At 43.7% G+C, this 21,190-nt stretch overlaps 1 protein-coding gene across 8 annotated transcripts in view; it reads left to right on the forward strand.

Moving 5' to 3' along the window:
• Positions 1-17,836, forward strand: part of Parp11 (poly(ADP-ribose) polymerase family member 11) — a 46,614-nt gene extending 28,778 nt beyond the window's left edge. For all 8 annotated transcript variants that reach the window (XM_031383521.1, XM_031383520.1, XM_031383523.1 and 5 more), the window contains 5 exons: positions 1,019-1,094; positions 4,595-4,667; positions 4,752-4,882; positions 13,378-13,529; positions 15,248-17,836. In XM_031383521.1, coding sequence (XP_031239381.1) covers positions 1,019-1,094; positions 4,595-4,667; positions 4,752-4,882; positions 13,378-13,529; positions 15,248-15,564 — 749 coding nt within the window. In that variant the 3' untranslated portion in view covers positions 15,565-17,836. The remainder of the gene's footprint in view (positions 1-1,018; positions 1,095-4,594; positions 4,668-4,751; positions 4,883-13,377; positions 13,530-15,247) is intronic.
• The last annotated feature ends 3,354 nt before the right edge of the window (positions 17,837-21,190 follow it).

Raw genomic sequence — 21,190 nt, forward strand, 5'->3', positions numbered from 1 at the left:
AAAGATCCTTGCTAAAGTATAACAGCGTTGTATAGCAGTCAGTGAGCGAGCAGTACAGTTTTCCATGTTTGCAGAGTTCTTAATGCCAGCTACGCTGCTGCTGACCAGCTTCTCTCCATGAAAATCATGGAAAGTAAATTCAAATGGAGACAGCTGTGACAATGACGCTGACACCACAAGTTTGGTGTCGTGTACTGAGATGAGAATGGTGACAGTGCTCTGGTGAGCTGAATTTAGGAAAATATAGGAGTGACAGAGCAAGCTAACACCAGCATTTGACAAGTGCAGTGGCGTCAAATGTGTAACCTGGCTAGGATTTTGCTAGGATTCACAGCTTGGCTGGGAGGTGATAAACTGGACCTAGTAAATGCTGCCATGGCTGAGGTGTGGACACAAGTTGCTGACCAGATAGTGGGGTTCTGTTACTGGGATCTATGGCCTGGTTCTCTCTGCCTCTCTTTCTCCCTCTCCCTTTCCCTCTCCCTCTTCTTCTCCCTCTCCCTCTCCCTTCCCCCTTTCTCTCTCTTCCCCTTTGGTTTAGGTGTTCAGTTTAAAGAGGAGTGAAGAAACATACACAGTTTTGAAATTCTGTGCATTGTGCAGATGTTATATGGAAACAACCTCTTTCTACTTTTCAAATAATTAGGGAAACCAGAGTACATGTCTCCATGTAACAAATCCAATAGAAGATTTTATATGATTTTGTTCTGTACTCTTAACTTTCCTGCCTTTAGAATTCTTGTATTTTGGTGTCAGTTTAATTGAGGTGTGACACACAGAGGTAGACCTTGCATTTGGAGCAGTCTGTGAGATAAGCATCTTGGTGTGGGCCTTAGATCAAGCACTGAAGGAGGGCCCTCCCTGGCACCTTTGCAACGTGATAAAAAAAGTCACATACCAGCTGTCAGCTCTCCCCAAAGCCACATAACCTTCATGTGTTGTGGCTTCTAATCTGCATGACACTTCAGAGCACTGCATGCTTCTGTGGCTGATCTGATATGTCTGTCTTTGTCTTCAGAAATGAAGCAGATGAATCTCGTCACTGGAAAACAGCGCCTAATAAAAAGGGCTCCTTTCTCCATCAGTGCCTTCAGGTATTGTAAGGGGGTGGCACAGAGGGTGGGATTCTCCCTCCCTGCTCTTTCATACTCTTTGGCAGACACCCAGGTAGACTGACATTCCTGTCATGGAGTCACCTTTACCATATTGAACCTCAAGTTTGCTGATGGAGTAATTGCTGTCTTCTGTTTCCTTCCACTCTCATTTGTCATGTGTAATTTTCTTCAACTCTTAGACTAGTGTGCATCATAATTACAAGATACCAATTTTTTTTGTTTAAAATAGGCTGTTGAGCTTATGTTTGAATTTGAACTGGACATATGCTCACAGAATTTTCTAGATATTTGGCCATAAATCTTAGAGAACTGCCTCCTTGGTCTGCCCCTGCACTAATGTAGATCCACATTGGGCATCTACTTGTACATCTGTGTCTCTTGGATATAACGCCAGTCTACAGTGACCAAAGGCCTGGGGCAGTACAACCACCGTGGACAGCAGGGCAGCATCTTCCCTGGAGCTGGAGTGCACGATTTCCTTTTGGTTCCCTTTGCTGTATATAGACTGAAAAAGAATTGCTAAGAGACAGATGCAATAAATATTTTATTTGTTGCACATGGGAATGGAAAACAAGTGAAAATTTAAGAGTGTATCTCCTGTTTTCTAGAACGATCCCTCACACAAATATTGGTTTTTTTTTTCTTCTGTTTGGAAAATTTAGGATGCAGCTCAGAAACATTATGTGAGTGAGCATGTAAATTGTAAGGAGTCCCCTAGCTCCTTCCAGGGAGGTCTAGGGAAAGTAGAGCAGAGAAAAGAGTTAAAGGAACTAGAAAGAAAATACTTTTCCTTTATCAAGATGTTTGACTTACATTTTAACACCATAATTTAAAAGATAATGGTAGTTTTCCTGTGTCTGTGGGACACAGAGACTATATTCCTACCTGCTGCACCATGTATGCATTTCTCAGTGGTGCATACAAGGATGCAGCAATCCTTATCCTCTAAGGTGTGCAGGCTGGGGATGAGACACAAGGATGGAGGGTATTAGTAGCTATGTTGTTATAGCGGCTATCCCTTTAATAGGGATGAGAAATACATGCTGAGCCATTTCCTTCTGTCCCAGACTATGCAAACTGTACAGCAAAGATAGAAAGGACAGATAGGGGGTGGGCTGGGTGGGTGTTGGGGTGGGTGTTGGGGTGTGACCAGAGCTGAGGACAGCAGTTGAGGCAATAATGCAAGGGAAGAGTTAAGTAGGGAAGCCCAGGGGATCAGGAGTTAAGGAGAAAGGTTAGCTGCAGGATGATGCTGGGCACTCATTACAAGCCTGGTGAATGTGTGCCCTGTGAAGGCCATGGGTACATACATGTTATTTAAACCTTCCCATATCTATAGCTGGAAGACACATTGGACAAAGTGAGGGGAAGTGGGAGAACTTTCAACAAACAACTCAGTGTTGAAATTAATTTAAATAATAACTCCGGTAGTATTTGAAATTCTTCTAGAACTCCCTTAAGAAAATTTGAATATTCCTACTGTCACACTCATAGTGAAGAAAATACAAGTTTATGCCAGACTCCTTTTGTTAGCAGACTGACTGAAATGCAAAAGTGGGCTAACAAGTTTTTCTGGAGAGGTTGCTGGATGATAGGAATCCTCCACGTTCCTGGCGAGAGGGTCAATAAGCACAATGTTCCAAGACTCCATTTGGGCATTTATTCATCATAGTTGTCAATAAATGCATCCTTTGATTCTGGAGTACCACTTCAGAGATGTCCTTACTGGGCATGTGAAATAACAAATGGGTAGATTTGGTCTTTGCAGCATTCTAAATGGAGTAGCAGAAGTTGAAGCAAACTGAGTTATCACCAGAAACGCGCAGTTAAATAAATGATGTCCTGTCACTGAGCTCTCTCTCCTGTAATTTGGACCCCAAATCCTCTGAAACTGCCATTTTTTCCTGCACCAGTACAGAGCCCCACTGGGCAATCTCTAGATGATACATCAAACCCTAGTGACTAAAGGAGGCCCAAGGAAGATGCTCCACAACAGAAGCATCTCAGCTCCTCTTTCCTGGGCCTGGGATGCATATCTTCTTTTATGTTCCCTCTGACCATGCACAGATGGGTGGAATTGTGTGTGCCTGCAGCAGAGCAGACATGTGCTGCACTTCCCCTTGGCCCTGAGAATGAGGAGACTGGGACCACACTGATAAAGAGCTAAGAATTGATTAAATGAACAAAAAAACAGGGGTTTTGTGCTGCCATTTGTGTTGGGTAAAAATTGACTTTCTGAGCCGAGGACGCTCTGAAAGGACATCTGGTCTAGAAACAGTGACATATGCACGCCTTTAGTCCCAGTATACAGGAGGCAGAGGCAGATGCATCCCTATGAGTTCGAGGCCTGGTCTACAGAGCAAGTTCCAGGACAGCCAGAGCTACACAGAGAAACCCTGTGTCAAAGAAACAAGCAAACAAACAAACAAACAAAGTGGACACAGTGAGTGTATGGAGATGGAGTGGAGCATAAGAACTGACAGAACATTGGCTGGAGCCAGAAGAGGGTCCCATTCTGCCCCTCTTCACACATTTGGAACATTGTTATATTTTTGGTTGTAAGCTTAGCCTTTGGGCTGAGCCATCTCTCCAGCCCATGGAACATTCTTGAATGGTTCCCAGCACCCACATCTGGACTTCACAACTGATTGTGACTGCAGCTCCGGGGGATTGGACACCCTCCTCTGCCTTCTGCAGCAATCCACACATGTGTAGCACACTTGTACACAGATATACACATACATACAAATAAAATCTTAAAAAATTATATGCATTATTGGTTTTTCTTCTAAAACTTCTATGAAATTTGACAGAAGAGAGCTAAAGATAGGTTTAAAGTTTGTAAGTTTCTTCCACTAACTTGGTTTCCAAGGAAGGTTGGTGTGCCTGTTGACCGTTTGCTAGTGAACCTCTCGCCATCTGTGTCCTGTGGCGTGACTGTATCTAATGACTCACAGAGATGCACCTGCCTCTGCCTCCTCTATGCACTGTCTGCAGAAATAGTTGGCAGAGAAGAGAGGGCCAGGTCAGGTCTTGTGGGACAGAGGAAGGGGAAGCTGAGCCATCCTGGAGAACAACAATGGCTGCTGGAGTTCTCAGTTTCATTCAGTAGGAATATCAAGAAACACTTTGGTTTTTTTTTTTTAAATCTTCCTAATTTTTCTTAGAAATCTCTTTTCTTTGGCTAAAACATTCTTCATGTTTTATAGAAATTTCAACAAAATAAATGGAATTACCTGTTTTTGAAATGTTGAAGCTGTATAGATTTGTATATTCCCATCATACATTATAATTGAGCATGTTAAAATTAGGAAACATAGTCATTCAGTAACTATTTCTAAGTGAAGCCAAGGGTTAAACTTAATTGCGTTGGTCATAATGCCTTGCAAACAGAAAGCTCAGCTGTGGAGGAAAGGTTAAACCCCTGACATGATTCTAACCTGCTTCTGATGCTCTGCTCTGTCTTTTGCTGTTTGAAGTTACATCTGTGAAAATGAGGCCATCCCCATGCCAACACACTGGGAGAACGTGAACCCTGATGTTCCCTACCAGGTAGGAGCAGGTGGACTGTAGGACAGACAGACGGTATGGGCCATCTGTGGACAGCCCTGCTAAACTGTGATCTCCCTCTCCCAGCTGGTTTCCCTGCAGAACCAAACGCACGAGTATAATGAAGTGGCCAGTCTTTTTGGGAAAACTATGGATCGGAACCGAATTAAAAGAATTCAAAGGATCCAAAATTTAGACTTATGGGAGTTCTTTTGCAGGTAAGCCACTTTCTCATCTCTCCCTTCTCTGTCTCATCTTATTCTTCTAAGTTGTAAGGATGGCCACACACAGAGGTTAGCTGTACTGACTGAAAAAACAAAAACAAAAAACAAGGAGTTAGACTATTCTTTTTGTAGCTTTTTGCTTGTTTTGTTTAAAAGCTGCTCTTCTCTTGCTGTGCCATAATTTTACTTTACATCTATTTATCTTATTTTATGTATATGACAGTTTTGCCTCCATGTATGTCTGTGCACCACATGCATGCATGGTGCATGAAGGAGGTCCGAGAAGCATTCTGTGTCCAGGTATTGGAGTTACAGGCAGTTATGACCCACCATGTGGGTCCTGCAAGAACACTTAAGTGCTCTTAACCAGTGAGCCATCTCTTTAGCCCCTTGCTGGCCTCTCAGCCCCCCTTCATCCTTGGAGAGTAGAAGAGAGCGTTTCTGGAGTGGAGTCCAACCCGGGTAATGGGTCCAGAATTACATGGTGGTTGAAGTGGAGTGCTTTGGCTTTTCTAGAGCTTGCTTACTTCAGCCCTTAGATTGAATTAGAAATCTTTGACTTAAATTAGAAATACTGACTTAAAAATCAAACAGAGAACAAAGAGTTACACTAGTCTTCCTGTAGCTTTTTGCTTGCTTTGTTTGAAAGAACACTTTGTAATTTACCTTCAAATTTCTTGCTTCATTCAGAGTTTATGCCGCGGATTTTTAAATCTCTATTCATTACTAAATCTAAGTTAGAAATGACTGTTAGAATCCTCAATGTGCCTCTAACCTAAAAATAAAGCTCATTACATAAAATTTAATTTGTTGCCCAAACTAACCTGTTATATTGTACTTTTATAATAAATATTACTTAAAATAAGTGGTTCTCTGAAATATTTTAAATAAACATTTGTAGCTGTGATTTGATTTCTGGTATTTTTATTATAAACTTTTAATGATTTATTACAAAAAAATTTCAAGTGAACACAGAAGTAGGATTCTACCATCATAAGCACCCTTTTACTTGTGATCTTGTTCAGTATTTGTTAAGATTTGTCCTACAAGCCAGGTGAGGATGCATACCCAGCTAGACCAGCACACAAAAAGCTGAGATAGGAGGATTGAGTTCAAGGGCTACAGAGCAAGTTTGGGGCCAGCTCACACTACTACATAGTGAGACCCTGTTTCAAAGAGACAATCAAACATTCCTCAAAAATAGACAAAGATTAACCACATAATTGGTTGTTTTGTTCTGAAAAATATTTAAAGCAGTTCCCAGGTTGTCACCCATTTCATTTGCATGTACTTGAGAACTAGACTAACTTTCCTTTGGTGATTGTTTTGTTTCCTGTTGCTGTGGTAAGATATCTGGACCAAATGGCTTGAGGGAGAAAGTTTATTTGTCTCACAGTTCAAAATTGCAGTCCATCATTTCAGAAAAGTCAGGTGGTAAGGAAGGTAAGAATGTTGAAGCAGCCTGCCATATTACACCCACAGCCAAGTTACAAATGAATGCATGCATGCTAGTGCTTAGCTCCTTTTCTCCACTCTTACCCAATTCAAATTCTCTGGCCTAGGGAATGGTGTCACCCATAGTGGACCATCACAGTTAACCTAATCAAGAAGATCCCTCAAAGATCAACCTGCAGATCATAGATCAACCTAACCTAAACTATTCCTCAGTGGGACTCCATCCCCAGGCAATTCTATGATCAAAGCTAAGCATTACAGTAAGGGTCTATGGAATTCTGTGGTCCGAACTCCCTGGGCCTCTGTTTGTTCCAGATATTCTTGGAAGAATTTATAATAACAGTGGGGCTTTCAGCTTGTACTTTTTATAGTCTTGAGTATTTGACCAAACACCTTTCTTTTATTTCTGGTAGTCACTGACTTTACCTGAATTTAGATAGTTTTATTCAGTTTGTTTGGGGGATGATAGAAGCCTCTGTCTCTGTGATTTTATTCTTTCAGTGAACAGTTTTTCTAAAGTGAGTTGGTGAAACTCTTATGTATTCATTTTTTAAAATTAGATTTATTTATTTTATGTGTATTGAGTTTTTGCCTGCTATATTTATTGTGTACCACATGCATGCCAAGTGCCCATGGATGTTAAAAGAGGATGTCAGGTCCCCTGGAACTAGAGTTCCAGATGATTGTGAGCTACAATGTGGGTTCTAGGCCCTGAACCTGGTCCTCTGCAAGAGCAACAAACAACCTTAACTACTGAGCCATTTCTACAGCACCTGTTATATATTCTTTTTAAGAATAATTTGTTTTTCTTTTTTTATGTACACTGATGTTTTGCCTGAATGTATGTCTGTAAAAACGTGGGATCTGGAGTTACAGCTGAAAGTTGCCAATTGGGTACTGGGAATTTAACCTGGGTCCTTTGGAAGAGCAGTGAGTGCTCTTAACCACTGAGCCACCTTTCCAGCCCCTATTTATTGTTCTTAGTTAAGCCTGTGAACTGGAGTTCACATTCATCTCCTTCATACATCAGAACTCTCAATAAAACCATGTAGTGCCGGCGGTGGTGGCACACACCTTTAATCCCAGCACTTGGGAGGCAGAGGCAGGTGGGTTTCTGAGTTCGAGGCCAGCCTGGTCTACAGAGTGAGTTCCAGGACAGCCAGGGCTACACAGAGAAACCCTGTCTCAAATAAACAAGACAGAAAAAAAAAGCCATGTAGTTATGTAGTTAGTAACTGTAGTGCTGAATCCTATAGCATTTTACACTAAGAGCTTACGAGAAATTTTCCTTGGTTTATGCCCTTTGAGGTCTCTTGTAATATCAACCCACAGACACCTACATGACAGTATAAAATCCTGAGGCTTGTGGTAAAGGCAGCCTGTTACTCTGACATCTCCCTGCAGAACTAAAATAGCCCCAAATCCCATTCCCATTGGTCTCATTGATGTGGAAGCTATGACTCACCATCTGGATAACCAGGCCCTGAGTGCATCCACTCTGATACATATTGGACATACTTTCTTCCTTCCATCCTTTTACCCACAGGCCACCTGATCCACTCTTTTATGATAGACAGCATTGAAGGTTCTTGGGATTTGATGGTGTATAGGTCTGTAAGTCAAAGAGCCAGGCCGCTGACAACCTGAGATGTATGGGTGAGCACAGGTTACCATGGAAACATAAAGGGCATCAATTTACCCTTGCTCATACAAGGAGGATGTGTGTCATGGTATTGATGGTGTGTGCTAGGGAGAAGGTCCTAAAGCTGCTGTTATTTACACTAGGCTGGGGACAGGAGAGCATGTTAGACACGGGGATATCATGACCCAAAATTTATATAAAAATGGGCACAGAAAAATTCAGAGACTTTCAAATAGAAGAACATTAGGGTGAATGGCATTAGAAACCTAGCCAAGAAGTAGAGTGTGCAGAAGCAAATAGTGCTGCTGGCGGACTGTTCGACTTCCCTCTGTAGCTTTGAGTCAAATTAATCTAGGCTACAAATTAAAATTAACATTCCTTCCATGCAGCACTTTATAAACCATACTGGTCATGTTTTATTGCTTCTTGTTGTTGTTTTTTTTTTTTTTCCCCTGAAACAGTGGAAAGGCTAGAGACAGGAGAGAGAGAGAGAGAGAGAGAGAGAGAGAGAGAGAGAGAGAGAGAGAGAGGGAGGGCTCTAGCAAGCAGACTGGAGAGGATGAGCAGAGGTAGACAGTAAACAGGGAGCTGTAGAAGCTAATGGAACCAGAGGGATTGTCTTCAGGACCACATCCTAAAGTGCCAGGGAAGATGAATACTCATGTCCTCTGGTTTGCAGCAAACTTTGATGAAAGGGAAAGTAATGTTGGGTGTTGTTCATGTGAATAAATAAAGGTTGACAACTCCTGTAGGAAGTTTGACACTGGGGGAAGGGTAGAAAAGAAATAAGTAAAGTGGGCAGGAAGAAGAGTGGTTTTGTTTTGTTTCTGTAATGGTTAACACTATAATGGGAAGAAACCTATAAACAAGGAGAGGCAAGAAGATAAAGGAGTAGGGCAGCCGATTGATTAAACTCTCAAGGAAGCATGAGGGGATGAGATTCAGTGATCATGTGCCAGAAAGAAGGAAGACACAAGTCAAGAAGAGAGCCTGGCTAGCCTACAGCACTCTAACACTTACAGTTTCCATGGCAAAGTGAAGTCACCTTCATAGAGTGAAGCACTGGAGATGTGGATAAAGGGAAAGAAAAAGGAGGAGCTTAAGTGGCCACCATAGGAAGGCAGAAGAGCCTCAAACTACAGGATTTCCTACACTGAGGCTTAAGCCGCAGGTGCTCGTGGAGCATGTGAGAGTCTGGAGGAGTCCCGTGGAAATCAGATGTGACTTAGAGGTATAGTTGGAACAGCAGCAAGGGGAAATGGCTGGAGCAGTCAGAGTTGCTGGGAAATGAGAGAAATCGAACCCCGTCCTGATAAGCATATGCGTTTCGTCAAGCCGAAGGTGTCAGATCTGGCTTTGTATCAGAGCCCACTTTGGGATTCTTTAACAGGTAGAGGGGTCCATCACCCAGTCCATACCTACCGACTCAGAACCCCTGCTTCTGCTATTTGTATCTGTAAAGAGTTCTGTGGTGGTTCTGGTGTTCATCTGAAATGGAAGACAGTGATTCTAAACTCAGATGAACATCCTCAGTCCAGAGCATGGGGACACTGCTGCCCTGAGAGTGTGTGGGACAGACACTGGCTTTTTTTTTGGAACATTGGTCCTCGGAGGAAGGGGATATTGAGACATCTTTGAGAGCTGAGTACCACAGTACTTTGTATAGATTCAGAAGTGGATCCACAGGGAAAGGTTGGGAAGCATTTACTGTAATTATAGGTCTTTCCTTACAAGTTTATTCAAGTTTTTGGAAGGCCAAAAACCATGGTCTGTAAGCCCATCTTTCCTGGGTGTATTAGTAGGGGTGCAAACCGTTAAACACATTGTCTTCTCTGGTTCTGCCTGGTAGAAGTGGTCCCTCCATTCCAGTAGCCACTCAGTATTTGATGCTCAGCGCCAGACTCTTTACTACATGGTATAATACCTCTGAGAGGAACATTCCAAACCAAGATTCACTGTGGGTCATTACATTCCAGTGCGGAGAACTTGGGGCTGATCGCCCTGTTCCAAACTCACTTCGGGAAGTTATGACGAGTGAACATCCTTTTAAAACATGTGTGTGTGTGTGTGTGTGTATCTGTGTGTGTGTCTGTGTCTGTGTGTATGTGTGTGTTTGTGTGTGTATGTGTGTGTGTGTCTGTGTGTGTGTGTGTTAGAATTTATACATACCACAGGTGTGAGAAGACCTCAGAGGCCAGAGGACCTCAGAACTCCTGGGTGAACTTGGCATTACAAGTGATTATGAGCCATCTGAGGGAACCTGAACCCAAGTCCTCTGCAGGAGCAGTAAGTGCTTTTAGCCTCTGAGCCATCTCTCCAGCCCCAGGTACCTTGGTTCTTAGAGTGGAATCTAGTCATTGCAGCTCATAAAACTCAACCTTAGAAGTGAATGTATTAATCATGTGATTGCTTTAACAAAGCAACAACCATGGTATGGATTAATGAATGCCAAACTTAATATATTATTATAATATATCATATGTGGGAAAGCCCTTTGAATAATTTAACTAGGCCTCCCTAAAGTAGCTGAGACATTTCTTACTATGGGGGCAATCTTTTCCTGGCAATGGTGCAAAAAAAAAAAAAGAGTAATAGGCCCTCAGAAGCTCTTTGCAGAGTTGGCTATCAAGCTTGCTTGCTTATTGAGCCCTTTGACATACCAGGTACATAGATGAAGATGTAGGTTTACTTGTGAGGTTCAGGGTAGATTCAAAACCAGAACTGGTAACTTGACTTCTGAGTGAACTTCAAGGCCAGAAGACCCAAGTAGTTGAGAATGGACCTAAACAAATAGTTTATTTTTTAAAAACATTCTTTCCCCATTAGCTGACAAAGGGGAATGTATGTGTGTTGTTCAAAAACAATGAGACAGTTCTTTTACACAGTCCTAGAAAAAGAAACTTGGTAGAATTTCTTAGTGAAAAACATGCTTCTGTTGTGTGAATGAGAGCTGCCTGCTGCCTGGCCTTCTGGTAGGACAGTTACTCTATATCAAAGCCCACATGCTGAGTTTTGATACATATTACTCTATGACACCCGAAGAATGTGCAGTTCACATAACTGAAGTAATCCTAAAGAATTAGGTTTATCTGTCAGTTGTTCAGATATGATTAACTGGGAGAGGTCTGATCTGAAAAACCTTGAGAATTGCATTTGACTTCACGTAATATGGTAGCCACTTCATGGCAGCTTTAGCTCAGTCCACTGGTTCTGGTCATACCAGTGTTGATGAGAGCTGGGCTGGCTGGTGCCTACCAAGAAATGTAAACAAAGAGGTAGCCAGAAAATTCTGGTTAAGATGTCTTACTGTGGAGAAGGGTCTAGAAGCTGTGCTAAAGTGTATGGGATCGCTGGAGGAATAGCATGTATTTTCTGGAGAATGAAGCTGTGGGATTGTTCACAGTTTTGTGGGAGGAGGGTGCTATCTATGTAGTTATTTTATGAAAGAAAAGAGAAGAATGTCCTAGGCCAGTTAGTATACACAAAGAAGTGGGTTCTAGTGCAGTGTTGGGGATGCATGTACTTTGTTGGCTAATCACCTATGTTCTAGCTGATCATAGGGTGATCCAGCCATGTATCCTCATCACTGAAATGGATTGAAGCTGCTACCTGCCTATTCATGGTTGTTACGAAGTGCTCTGTGCCCCAGCCTTCCTACAGGACCCTGCTCTTTAAGATTATAAATATCATTTACTGCCATATTCTGAGTGTGCTTTTTCATTTACATGTATTATGTTTTTTTTAAAGATTTATTTATTATTTTATGTAAGTACACTGTAGCTGCCTTTAGACACACCAGAAGAAGGCGTTAGATCTCATTACAGGTAGTTGTGAGCTACCCTGTGGTTGCTGGGATTTGAACTCAGGACCTCTGGAAGAGTAGTCAATGCTCTTAACCGCTGAGCCATCTCTCCAGCATGTATTATGTTTTTAAGGAAAGGCTCAGCACAGCTCAGGTGAGCTAGCAGCGAAGTCAGAGAGCGCACTATTGTAAATACCTTTTTGGAGAAGTATTTCAAAACCAAATGCCAAGGCAGCTTGCACACCCCTGCACACCCATCATCAAATTTGACATTTCAATCATTAACGCATCATCTTCATCTCGCACCTCTCGGGCGGAGACAATAGGTTTACTTCATCCCATCCCATTCTTGTTTCCTCTCAAAAGGACATGTTTTCTTGCCTGTAGATTTATGTTTTTATTTCCTGGGCAGGCATGTAGATCTGTATAACTAATGAACTGTGTTATTTTGCAAAATACATTGATTTTTTCCCCACATTGTACTTAGGTTTATATTCTTTTGTATTTGCAGTGTACATGGACATAGTTTATTTTAATTTTTGTTTTTGTGACTCAAAGTTTCACTATGTAGCTATGGCTGGCCTGGAACACACTATGTAGACCAGGCTGGCCTCAAACTCACAAAGATTTTCATGTTCCTATCTCCCAAGTGCTGGAATTAAAAACAACTTCCTCCATGCTTGGCTCCTACTTTTGATTTTTCTTTGTAAATAGATAAGTATCCGTTCTTCTATGAAAGATTTTTAGGCTTTTGGTTTTATCTTTTCTGATATTAATATGGCCAGTCCTCTGTCTCTGTGCACTGGAGATGTGTTCACGGAGAAGAATGCTGAACTGGAGCTTGATGTCCTGTAAAGTTTAAAATTCAGTCAGCTGATCAGATTTGGGAGATAAAAAGAATAAGATTTAGTTCCAGCTCTAAGAAAGAATTCTTCATCTAAGACCTAAGAACTTCAGGTTATTTGCTTTTCGCCTCATTTTCAGACGTCTGTAGTGCCTAGCTACTCTAGGCCATCAATTCCCTCCCCATCTCTCCTTGCCTCCCTCCCCCACTTCCCTCCCTCTTTTTCTTCCTCCCTCCCTTCCTCCCCTTTCCCCTTTTCATCTTTGTTCCACAGTGCTGAGGAATGGATCCACGCTTTCCCCACATGCTAGAGAGGTATTCTACCACTGAGCTACATGCCCACTCTTTGTTAAATATACTTTTCAGCCTTCAATCACAATGCTAGCTAAACATTTTTTGAAACTCATGTAACCTAGACTAACTTCAAAATCATTTTTTTTTTTTTTAAAGCTGAGGATAGCTTTGAATTCTAGATCTTCCTGTCTCTGTGTCTTGTACCTTGGGATTGCAGGCATTAAGTTCCATACCTAACTGATAGCTATCATATTTGGTGAGATGGTTTTTATGTATCCAAGAACATTTGAAATAGTTTCTCTGCTAGGATTCTTCTGTCCACTCATTTATATGACTTATATTTTTGTCTCTTCCTTTCTATTGATCTTTGCCTTTAACATTTTAAACTAATAAATACTGCTCACTGGTATATTTTTCTGTGCTTTTTGTATCTGGATGTTTTATGATTTTAGGAAAAAGGCTCAGCTCAAGAAAAAGAGAGGTGTCCCTCAGATCAATGAGCAAATGCTGTTTCATGGCACCAGCAGTGAATTTGTGGAAGCAATTTGCATTCACAACTTTGACTGGAGAATCAATGGTGTGCACGGTGCTGTCTTTGGAAAAGGTAATATCCGAGTGCAGGCTCCATCAGAGGGAGAGCTCCCTCCCCAGAGAAAATTGGTTGCTTTATGATGCAGAGTTCCAGAAATGAAGCTAAAAGTTACCAGACTAAGAATTCTAGACAAGCCACAGCACTTCTGAGCCACGGAGAAGCACTTGCTCCACACACAGGGTGGAAGCAAGCCGTGCACATCTGCCATCTTCAATAGCTCTGCCCTCCAGGTGGAATGCTGTGTATTGGAAGCCTTAAAGTATCTGTAGTGCTGAGTCAGCCCTTCCCATGGACGAGCCTACCACTGAGCTGCTCTACAGCAGATTCATTCATTCATTACTCTCTAGCATAGCTGCTAGCAATTTTGATATTTTGTTCGGTTGGTTTGGCTTGTTAGAAAATGATAGGTAAGAGGGATAGGCGAGAGTTCCAGTGTGCACTAATGAGGGAAGTGGGTGAAGCTCCCTCTTATTTCTAGCATGCAGTGCAAGTCTCAGTTCTCCGCATCTTGGCCTGACTCAGGTAGATGGGGGAAGGGTGAGAAGGGCAAGGGGCAGGCATTTGCTCTCCCAGTCTGTCCTTTGTGCCTTATTTTCGCTGAGAGAGCTGACTGTCACGTAGGATTAGGATTTGAAACAGTGAGTTAATTTAAGAGTAAGTACTGAAAAGCTGCTCACTGTAGCTGTAAGAGATCAGAAAGGTCTGACCCCAGTTCTATCAATATTGGGTTGTTATGAGACTTTGCCATTCATGTCACGATTTTTTAAGAATTAAGTACTTGCTTGACAATGTCAGTCATTCTCAGAGTGGTGACTGCTTTCTTGTTTGTCCATGACAATAACTGACAATGCTCTAGAATACTCAGGCAGGAGTCCATGTGCCTGCTAGCTTCCTGTTACTATAATACAATACCTGAGACAGCGTAAGAGAGCTTCACTTTAACAAACAGTTCAGAAATTTTAGTCCAGTGCTGCATTGGCTCTGTGGAGCCTGTTTTGAGGCAGGGAATATGTGGTATAAGGTGAACTAGCCATGCCTCCTGGCAGCTGGACCATGTAAAGACTGTGTAGAAGGTCTGTAACCTGTATTCCCCCTTTAAGAGCATATCCTCTTTCGGCTCCATCTTTTAAAGTCCCCACACCTCCCTTAGGACCACAATCCCAGAAAACTAAGCCTTTTTAACATGTGTGTCCCAGGGAGACTGAAGACCCAAGCCACAGCAATAGTCTCCGACTTTCACTCCTGGTTCTAGAATTACTTCTGGATTGCCCCCATGTCATAGCCAGCAGTGTCTTGGGAAGAGCAGTATTGTACAGAGCTTGTCTGGAAGCTGGGGGAGGGCTGGGGGGAGGGGCTGAGGAAGGACACACAGCTCAGGTACAGGACCTCCAGGTGAAATTCTGACCTGCAAGGCTTCTCACCAGGGAGTGGTTTTGTGTCTTATTTACTAGATTTCCTTTTGAGCTCTCTTTTGGAAATGCAAGTGTGGCATCTGGCTTCTCAGGGGCATCAGAGGGCACTGGTGAGGCTTGGTACACTCACAGCTGCCTCCATGGGATCTGGGTGGGGAGATTATGTCCTCTTCTTCATTTGCAGAGGGACTTTGCAGTCCCACATCTGTCCCTGTGGTGTGACTCGTGTCTGTCAGAATGCTGTTCCCCTGACAGTCAGGGTGTTGTCCCCCGAGTTTCGTGTTTTCTCCAAAGTAACCTTGGCCCTTTCTGTTGAAGGAACCTATTTCGCTAGAGATGCTGCGTACTCCAGTCGTTTCTGCAAAGATGACATCAAGCACGGGAACACATTCCAGATTCACGGGGTCAGCTTGCAGCAGCGACATCTGTTCAGAACCTATAAATCCATGTTTCTTGCTCGAGTGCTAATTGGTGATTACATAAACGGAGACTCGAAATACATGAGACCTCCTTCCAAAGACGGGAGCTATGTGAATTTGTATGACAGCTGTGTGGATGACACCTGGAACCCAAAGATCTTTGTGGTTTTTGATGCCAACCAGATCTACCCTGAGTACCTGATAGACTTCCACTGACCCTGCCTCCCAGGCTCAGTGGTCAAAGCTCTGCTCTCTCATTGCAGGAGGATTTGGTCCCCTGTCGTCTAGCCGCTAATATAAATACTGGATTCTTTTGAAAAAACAGATACAGAAAAGAATATGGCCTCAGTATATAAAGAAGTCCTGGCTGTCAGGTTGGTTATATGTTGTTCTGTTTCTGTCTGTTCCGGTTCTGTTAAAGACCAATGCTGTTGCCATCTTAACATTCAGAAGAGAGAGGTACTTCTCAAAACAGAATAGGCTGAGTCTCATTACCATGGCCAGGCAGTCTTCAAAGTCCACATGCATGTGACTGGGTCAAATGATTTTAGTTTTTGTACCCTATTAGGAGAACTGGCCCTTTATAAATTGAATTTTGGCATTATTTTCTATCAGTGATGTGACTTTGTTGGTCTTGTGAGGGGGACATTAAAAATCCCGAAACAGTTCCTGGTGCTCAGTGAAGTAAGAAACAAGGACATTGTCTATGAGCTAGTAGGCAAGCCAGCGGAAGAGAAACCAGGGCAGAGCCTGCTTCCCACTGCTGTAGGAAGGTGGTCTGGAGCCCCAGAGCAGCGCACACTCTTCTCACCCACCTCCCACAGCTGAGCATTGCTGCTGAGGGTCACTAGCTCACAGTTCAGCCTCCAGCAGTCTGCGGTCCCTGCCCCAAGTTATTTATTCTCTTTATTTTCCATGCCCTGCAGTGTTCACTTCTCAGAGACTTTGTCGGTCCTCACACAACCCCTGACACACATAGCCATTCCATGGTGATTCCTAAGACCCACACATGTTAGGAGTTTGGTGAGAACATGAGATGCTAGGAAGAAGTCTGATTTTTTTCTTTAGAGTCGTGATTGACAGCTTCCAACCCCTGAGCAGCTGTGTACAACTTGGAGTTGTGCTCATGGTTTGTGTACCTGTCTGTTTGCCTGCTGTTCTGTCCTGCAGATGAAGTGATCTGTACCAGCTAACTGCCCGTTGGTGTTCTAGCAGAGACCAGACAGCACTCAGGCACGATGCTGTCTTGGCGTTCAAGTATCAGACAGGGAGCTGCCTGTTTGTCTCCCCAGTGCTGCTTTTCCCATGATTCCTTGAGGGAAGGTCATTCCTCCAGCCATTCACCCAGAACCTTTTCCTAACTCTTAATACTGAATCTTGTCCAGCTTTGGGTGCAAGGAAGTATGCACAGCTTACTTCTAGCTTAGCTTAGTTTCTGTGCCCGTGCCTGTCTTGTTCTCTTTGGTCACTCAAATCGGGAAGCACCTAGAAATAATGTGTGTGTGGAACAGGATTAGGGATAGCGGTGTTTGTAAGGATAGCAATTCTTTCAGCTTTGTAAATTGTCAGATTTTCCTTATATCCCAGAATGTGTAAAATTGTGCAGTGGGAAGTCATGAATGGCACTCAGGAAAGCGTATGCACGGTGCTTTGGCAACACTGCGGCAGTAATGATTTCCTGGCTCAAATGTGTAGGACCACTATTGGTTTAAGAGTAGAAAGGACACATTTCAAAAGTGCCTGAAGGCAAAGCGGCTAGGCTGCCTGGCCGCTCACAAGAATCAGTGTTAGAGGCATTAGGAGTTTGAACCGAACAATCTCTCTTCTAGTTCTTTTCTTCTATTTTTGTTTGGTTTTGTGTGTGTTTGTTTGTTTGTTTGTTTGTTTGTGTCTGTTTTTCAAGACAGAGTTTCTCTGTGTAGCCCTGGCTGTCTTGGAACTCATTCTGTAGACCAGGCTGGCATGCAATGTGTTAAAGTCCCTCTTACATGTCTGTCTCCCTCTGCCCAGACTCATGCACACTTCTCTTAATACTTGAATGGAATGACTGTTGTAGTTGGACTTGTGTATCCATGTTAAGGTGACTGAGGACGAAGGCAGTTTGTGCAATCACTGTGCAATCTTGTTGGCTTGCATGAGGAAGGTGGGGGTGTCAGAGAGGCCACCGTAAGAAAGCATTGCACGGCTACTGTTGGAACGCACTGCCAGCCCCCCTTCATAAGGAAGAAGTGATTTCGGTATGTGTTTTAAAATATAATAATGTAGAAGTCACTCGTGTTAAAGTTTTACTGTTTTGTCTGTTCCATGTATAGAAGAGCTTCATTCCCTCTGCTCATCAGATGGAGTGGGAGGGAGAGGAGAGGGAGCCGGTACAGAGTGGCGAGAGCTGAGCCACAAGCTGGCCGAATAAACTCCATTGAGTGCAAACTTGTCTTTTCTCTGTGGGGAGTCTAGCCTCGGGGTAAAAATAAATGTGTTTATGGGAAAACAGTTTCCTAAATCTTTTATCTCCCACCAGGAATGTTTGAGATTAGTGGATTACTTCATTTCTAGACTGGTGGTGGTGGTGGTGGTGGTGGTGGTGGTGGTGGTGGAGGTGGTGGAGAATTCTGATATTTAATGTCTGAGTGTATTGTTTCTACAATTGTTGATTAAAGTTTTCTGCATCAGGTCTTGGCTGCCTGTGTGTGCTATATGTGTGCTTCTGGTTTCTGGGTCTTGGTTTCAACCTGAATTTTCCTCTCAAACTTTGTAGACTCTCAGGGAGTTCTCAGTACACCTTGCTCTGGGGCACTTGTCCGTCTTAGTTTTGGTCATTGTGAGCAATGGCTGATCAAGTAACCTGGGGATGAAGACACGTCCTCTGCTCTGTTAGGAATTATGAAAAGATCCAGGCCTGGTGAAGGCATTGTCCTTCCCTTAAGGGTTCCTGGCTCAGAGAATCAGTTGCCGGGGTATGCCGGCCACTCCCACTCGCTGGCACCCCAGGCAGTCCGCGCAGTCAGTCAGCTTTGCTACACAGTGCGCAGGGCAGCATGGTAGACCTCACCTGTGGCTATGGCCAGACTTCCTCCCCAGGACTGTGTCTGTCTGTCTAAATGCTCGATGGTAGGAAGCGTCATGGCGATAACATTCAGTTCATTTGTGGTTGGTAGTAAGTGTGCCATCTTCAGAGGTGCTTCTGACTCGGCGAGGGTTTGAGAGGATCATCTAAGATTGCCTGAGAAGCTGCACTGTCCTTGGTGGTGTGCTTCTCCTCAGATTTTCTTCTTTCCTTGGAGAAAGGGGATCGTGCTCAGTCATCTTTATTTTATTTCTTTATCTTTAGAGATAACGTCTTTGAGATAGCTCATGCTGGCTTCACACTTTGTACAAAGCCCAGGCTAGTTAGCTAACTCACAGGTTGTCAGATTACAGGATATGCCACCATGCCCAACCTGCTTTTTATTAATATTAAAAATACTTCTGGGAGCCTGGAGAGATGGCTCAGTGGTTAAGAGTACCTACTCCTCTTCCAGAAGACCTGAGTATGGATCCTCACACCAACTTTGGGTGGCTCACAGCCATCTGTAACTCCAGCTCCAGGAGCAGTTGGTATCCATGGGCATCTGTACTTCTGTATTCATAATCCCCCCCCATGTGAACACATGCATGCATACACATAATAAAAATAAAAACAAGTTAAAGAACTATTTTGGGGACCTGAGGAGATGGTTCAGTTGATAAAGTTGCACAAGCAGGGAGACCTGAATTTAGACTCCTAGAGCCTACATGAAAAGCCAGGATGGTGATACATGTCTGTGGTCCCAGTACTGAGCAAGCAGACAGGAGGATCCCGGGGGTTTGCTGGTTCTATAGCAACATGGCCACTCCATGGTATAGTTAGCTAAGGGGAAGGCTTTTATTATAGGTCTGAGAGAACAGCCAGAGGCATCTGCAAGAGTCCAGAGCAGAGAGAGAAAGACGTAGACTGAACTTGGCCAGCAGACTGGACCAGGCCATGAGAGCAGAGCAGAGAGATGGAGATGAGGGACTGGGGAAACTGAGAGATGAAGACAGTGCAGGCAAAAGAAGGAGCCTAGCCAGATTAGCAGGGTTATAAGGAGAATGAGGAGATGTGGGGAGAAGCTGGAAAATTTTAGGGTAGGGGAGGAGGTGAGAAGGGCCAGGGTGCCAGCAAGGACTCTGAAATGGGGAAGGCCCAGCATGTGCTTTGTATGCTAATGGACACCTCCGGGAGCTATTTTTCCCTTTTGCCAGTGGCCAGTGGTAGGGGGCATGGCTTCTTTTGATAGAGGGGAACCAGCTTCACAAGTTTCCTGAGGAATGCTGGCTTTTGTCTTAACTACCAGAATTGGGGGAAACTGAGTTTCCTCTGGGCTTGACACTGGGCAGCTGCTTTTGCTGAGTCAGTGAGCACTAGGTTCAATAGGAGATCCTGTCTTGAGAAATAAGGTGGAGAGTGATAGAGGAAGACATCTTGAAGTGCGCCTCAGGCGGGCCTCCAGATGTATGCATGTATGCACGCACACGCACACACACACACACATGCACACACGCACGCACACACACAAATACTTTGCTTAATATAGACATGACTTCTTAGTGAAATTATACTTTCAGATAAAGAAAGGGAAAACATAAAAGGTCATGAAAGATAGAAAAGAAAGTAAAACATTCTTAGAGTCTCACTGTGTTGACCAGGTATCAACCACTATGTCTGACAGAAATTGTTTTGGTGGGTACTTCAGCAAACTGACAATGTGTGTTTGTGTATGTGTGTGTGTGTGTGTGTGTGTGAGAGAGAGAGAGAGAAAGAGAGAGAGAGAGAGAGAGAGAGAGAGAGAGAGAGAGAGATTTATGTGCCTGTGTTGAATATATGCCGCATGTATTCAGGTGCCCTCTCTCAACATGCTGGAAGGACTGAGAGCTCCGGTTGGGGGGGGGAGGGAGAAGGGGATCCAAGCAGTCTCTTTCTCTCTCCCTCTGCCCTGCCTTTTTCTTACTGACCTGTGCTTGTTCCACCAGGTGGGAAGTGCCTAAGGGTTCCTAACACCAACCAGCAGCTTCTCCCTGTGACTGATGACTGATGTAGTTTCCTGCTTTAACTGTCTGGCTCCCACTCCTTCAGTGCTGCAGGCTGGGAGGACTTGGCTTTCGGTTAACTCTCACTGTGTGGCATAGAACTTGGAATTTAGCATTGGTCTTGCCCCTTTTCAATTGGCTTCTTGTGAGAGCAGAACACAGGTTTTATGCCAGAGACATTAGTATGTCGTGCAGCTTCCCAGGTTCGCTGTGCCCTCTGTGGGCCATCAGACAGCAGGCTGCTTCTGGCCTGGCTCAGCTGACTTCACTGTGGTGGTGTAGCTCAAGAAAGTCCCAATCCAGAATTGAGTTCCAATTGCTTCGCAGTGTTAATTATATATCCAGATGGCACGCCTTGTATTTTTCCATCTCTTTTTAGAGATACCTTTTCCTGTGGGTCTTATTATGCCGTATTGTCTCCTAAATACCAGGGAAGCTGCAAGCACAATAAGCCTGTACTTGATTAAGACTCTCAGCGTCAGCTGGAAAGCCGGCTCCTCCACTTAGATCAGGTACCAATTGGGAAGCCAGCTGATCTGAATTTTATTTCTGGCTTTACTGTTTGACTCAGTGTGACCTTGGGTAACTCAGCAGAGAGCCAAGGTAAATTTAATGAAAAACCAACACAAAAAGGCAAAGGATCTGAGCCCGCAGCTGGCTTTGGCTAGGTCTGTCTGTTTGACAGGAGAACTCTCCAGCTTGGGCAAAGAAAGTACAGCTGGAGGCATCATGAAGTGTGCAGGGGAGGAATGCTTGG

Source organism: Mastomys coucha, unplaced genomic scaffold (genome assembly GCF_008632895.1).
Source record: "Mastomys coucha isolate ucsf_1 unplaced genomic scaffold, UCSF_Mcou_1 pScaffold20, whole genome shotgun sequence".
Lineage (NCBI taxonomy): Eukaryota > Metazoa > Chordata > Mammalia > Rodentia > Muridae > Mastomys > Mastomys coucha.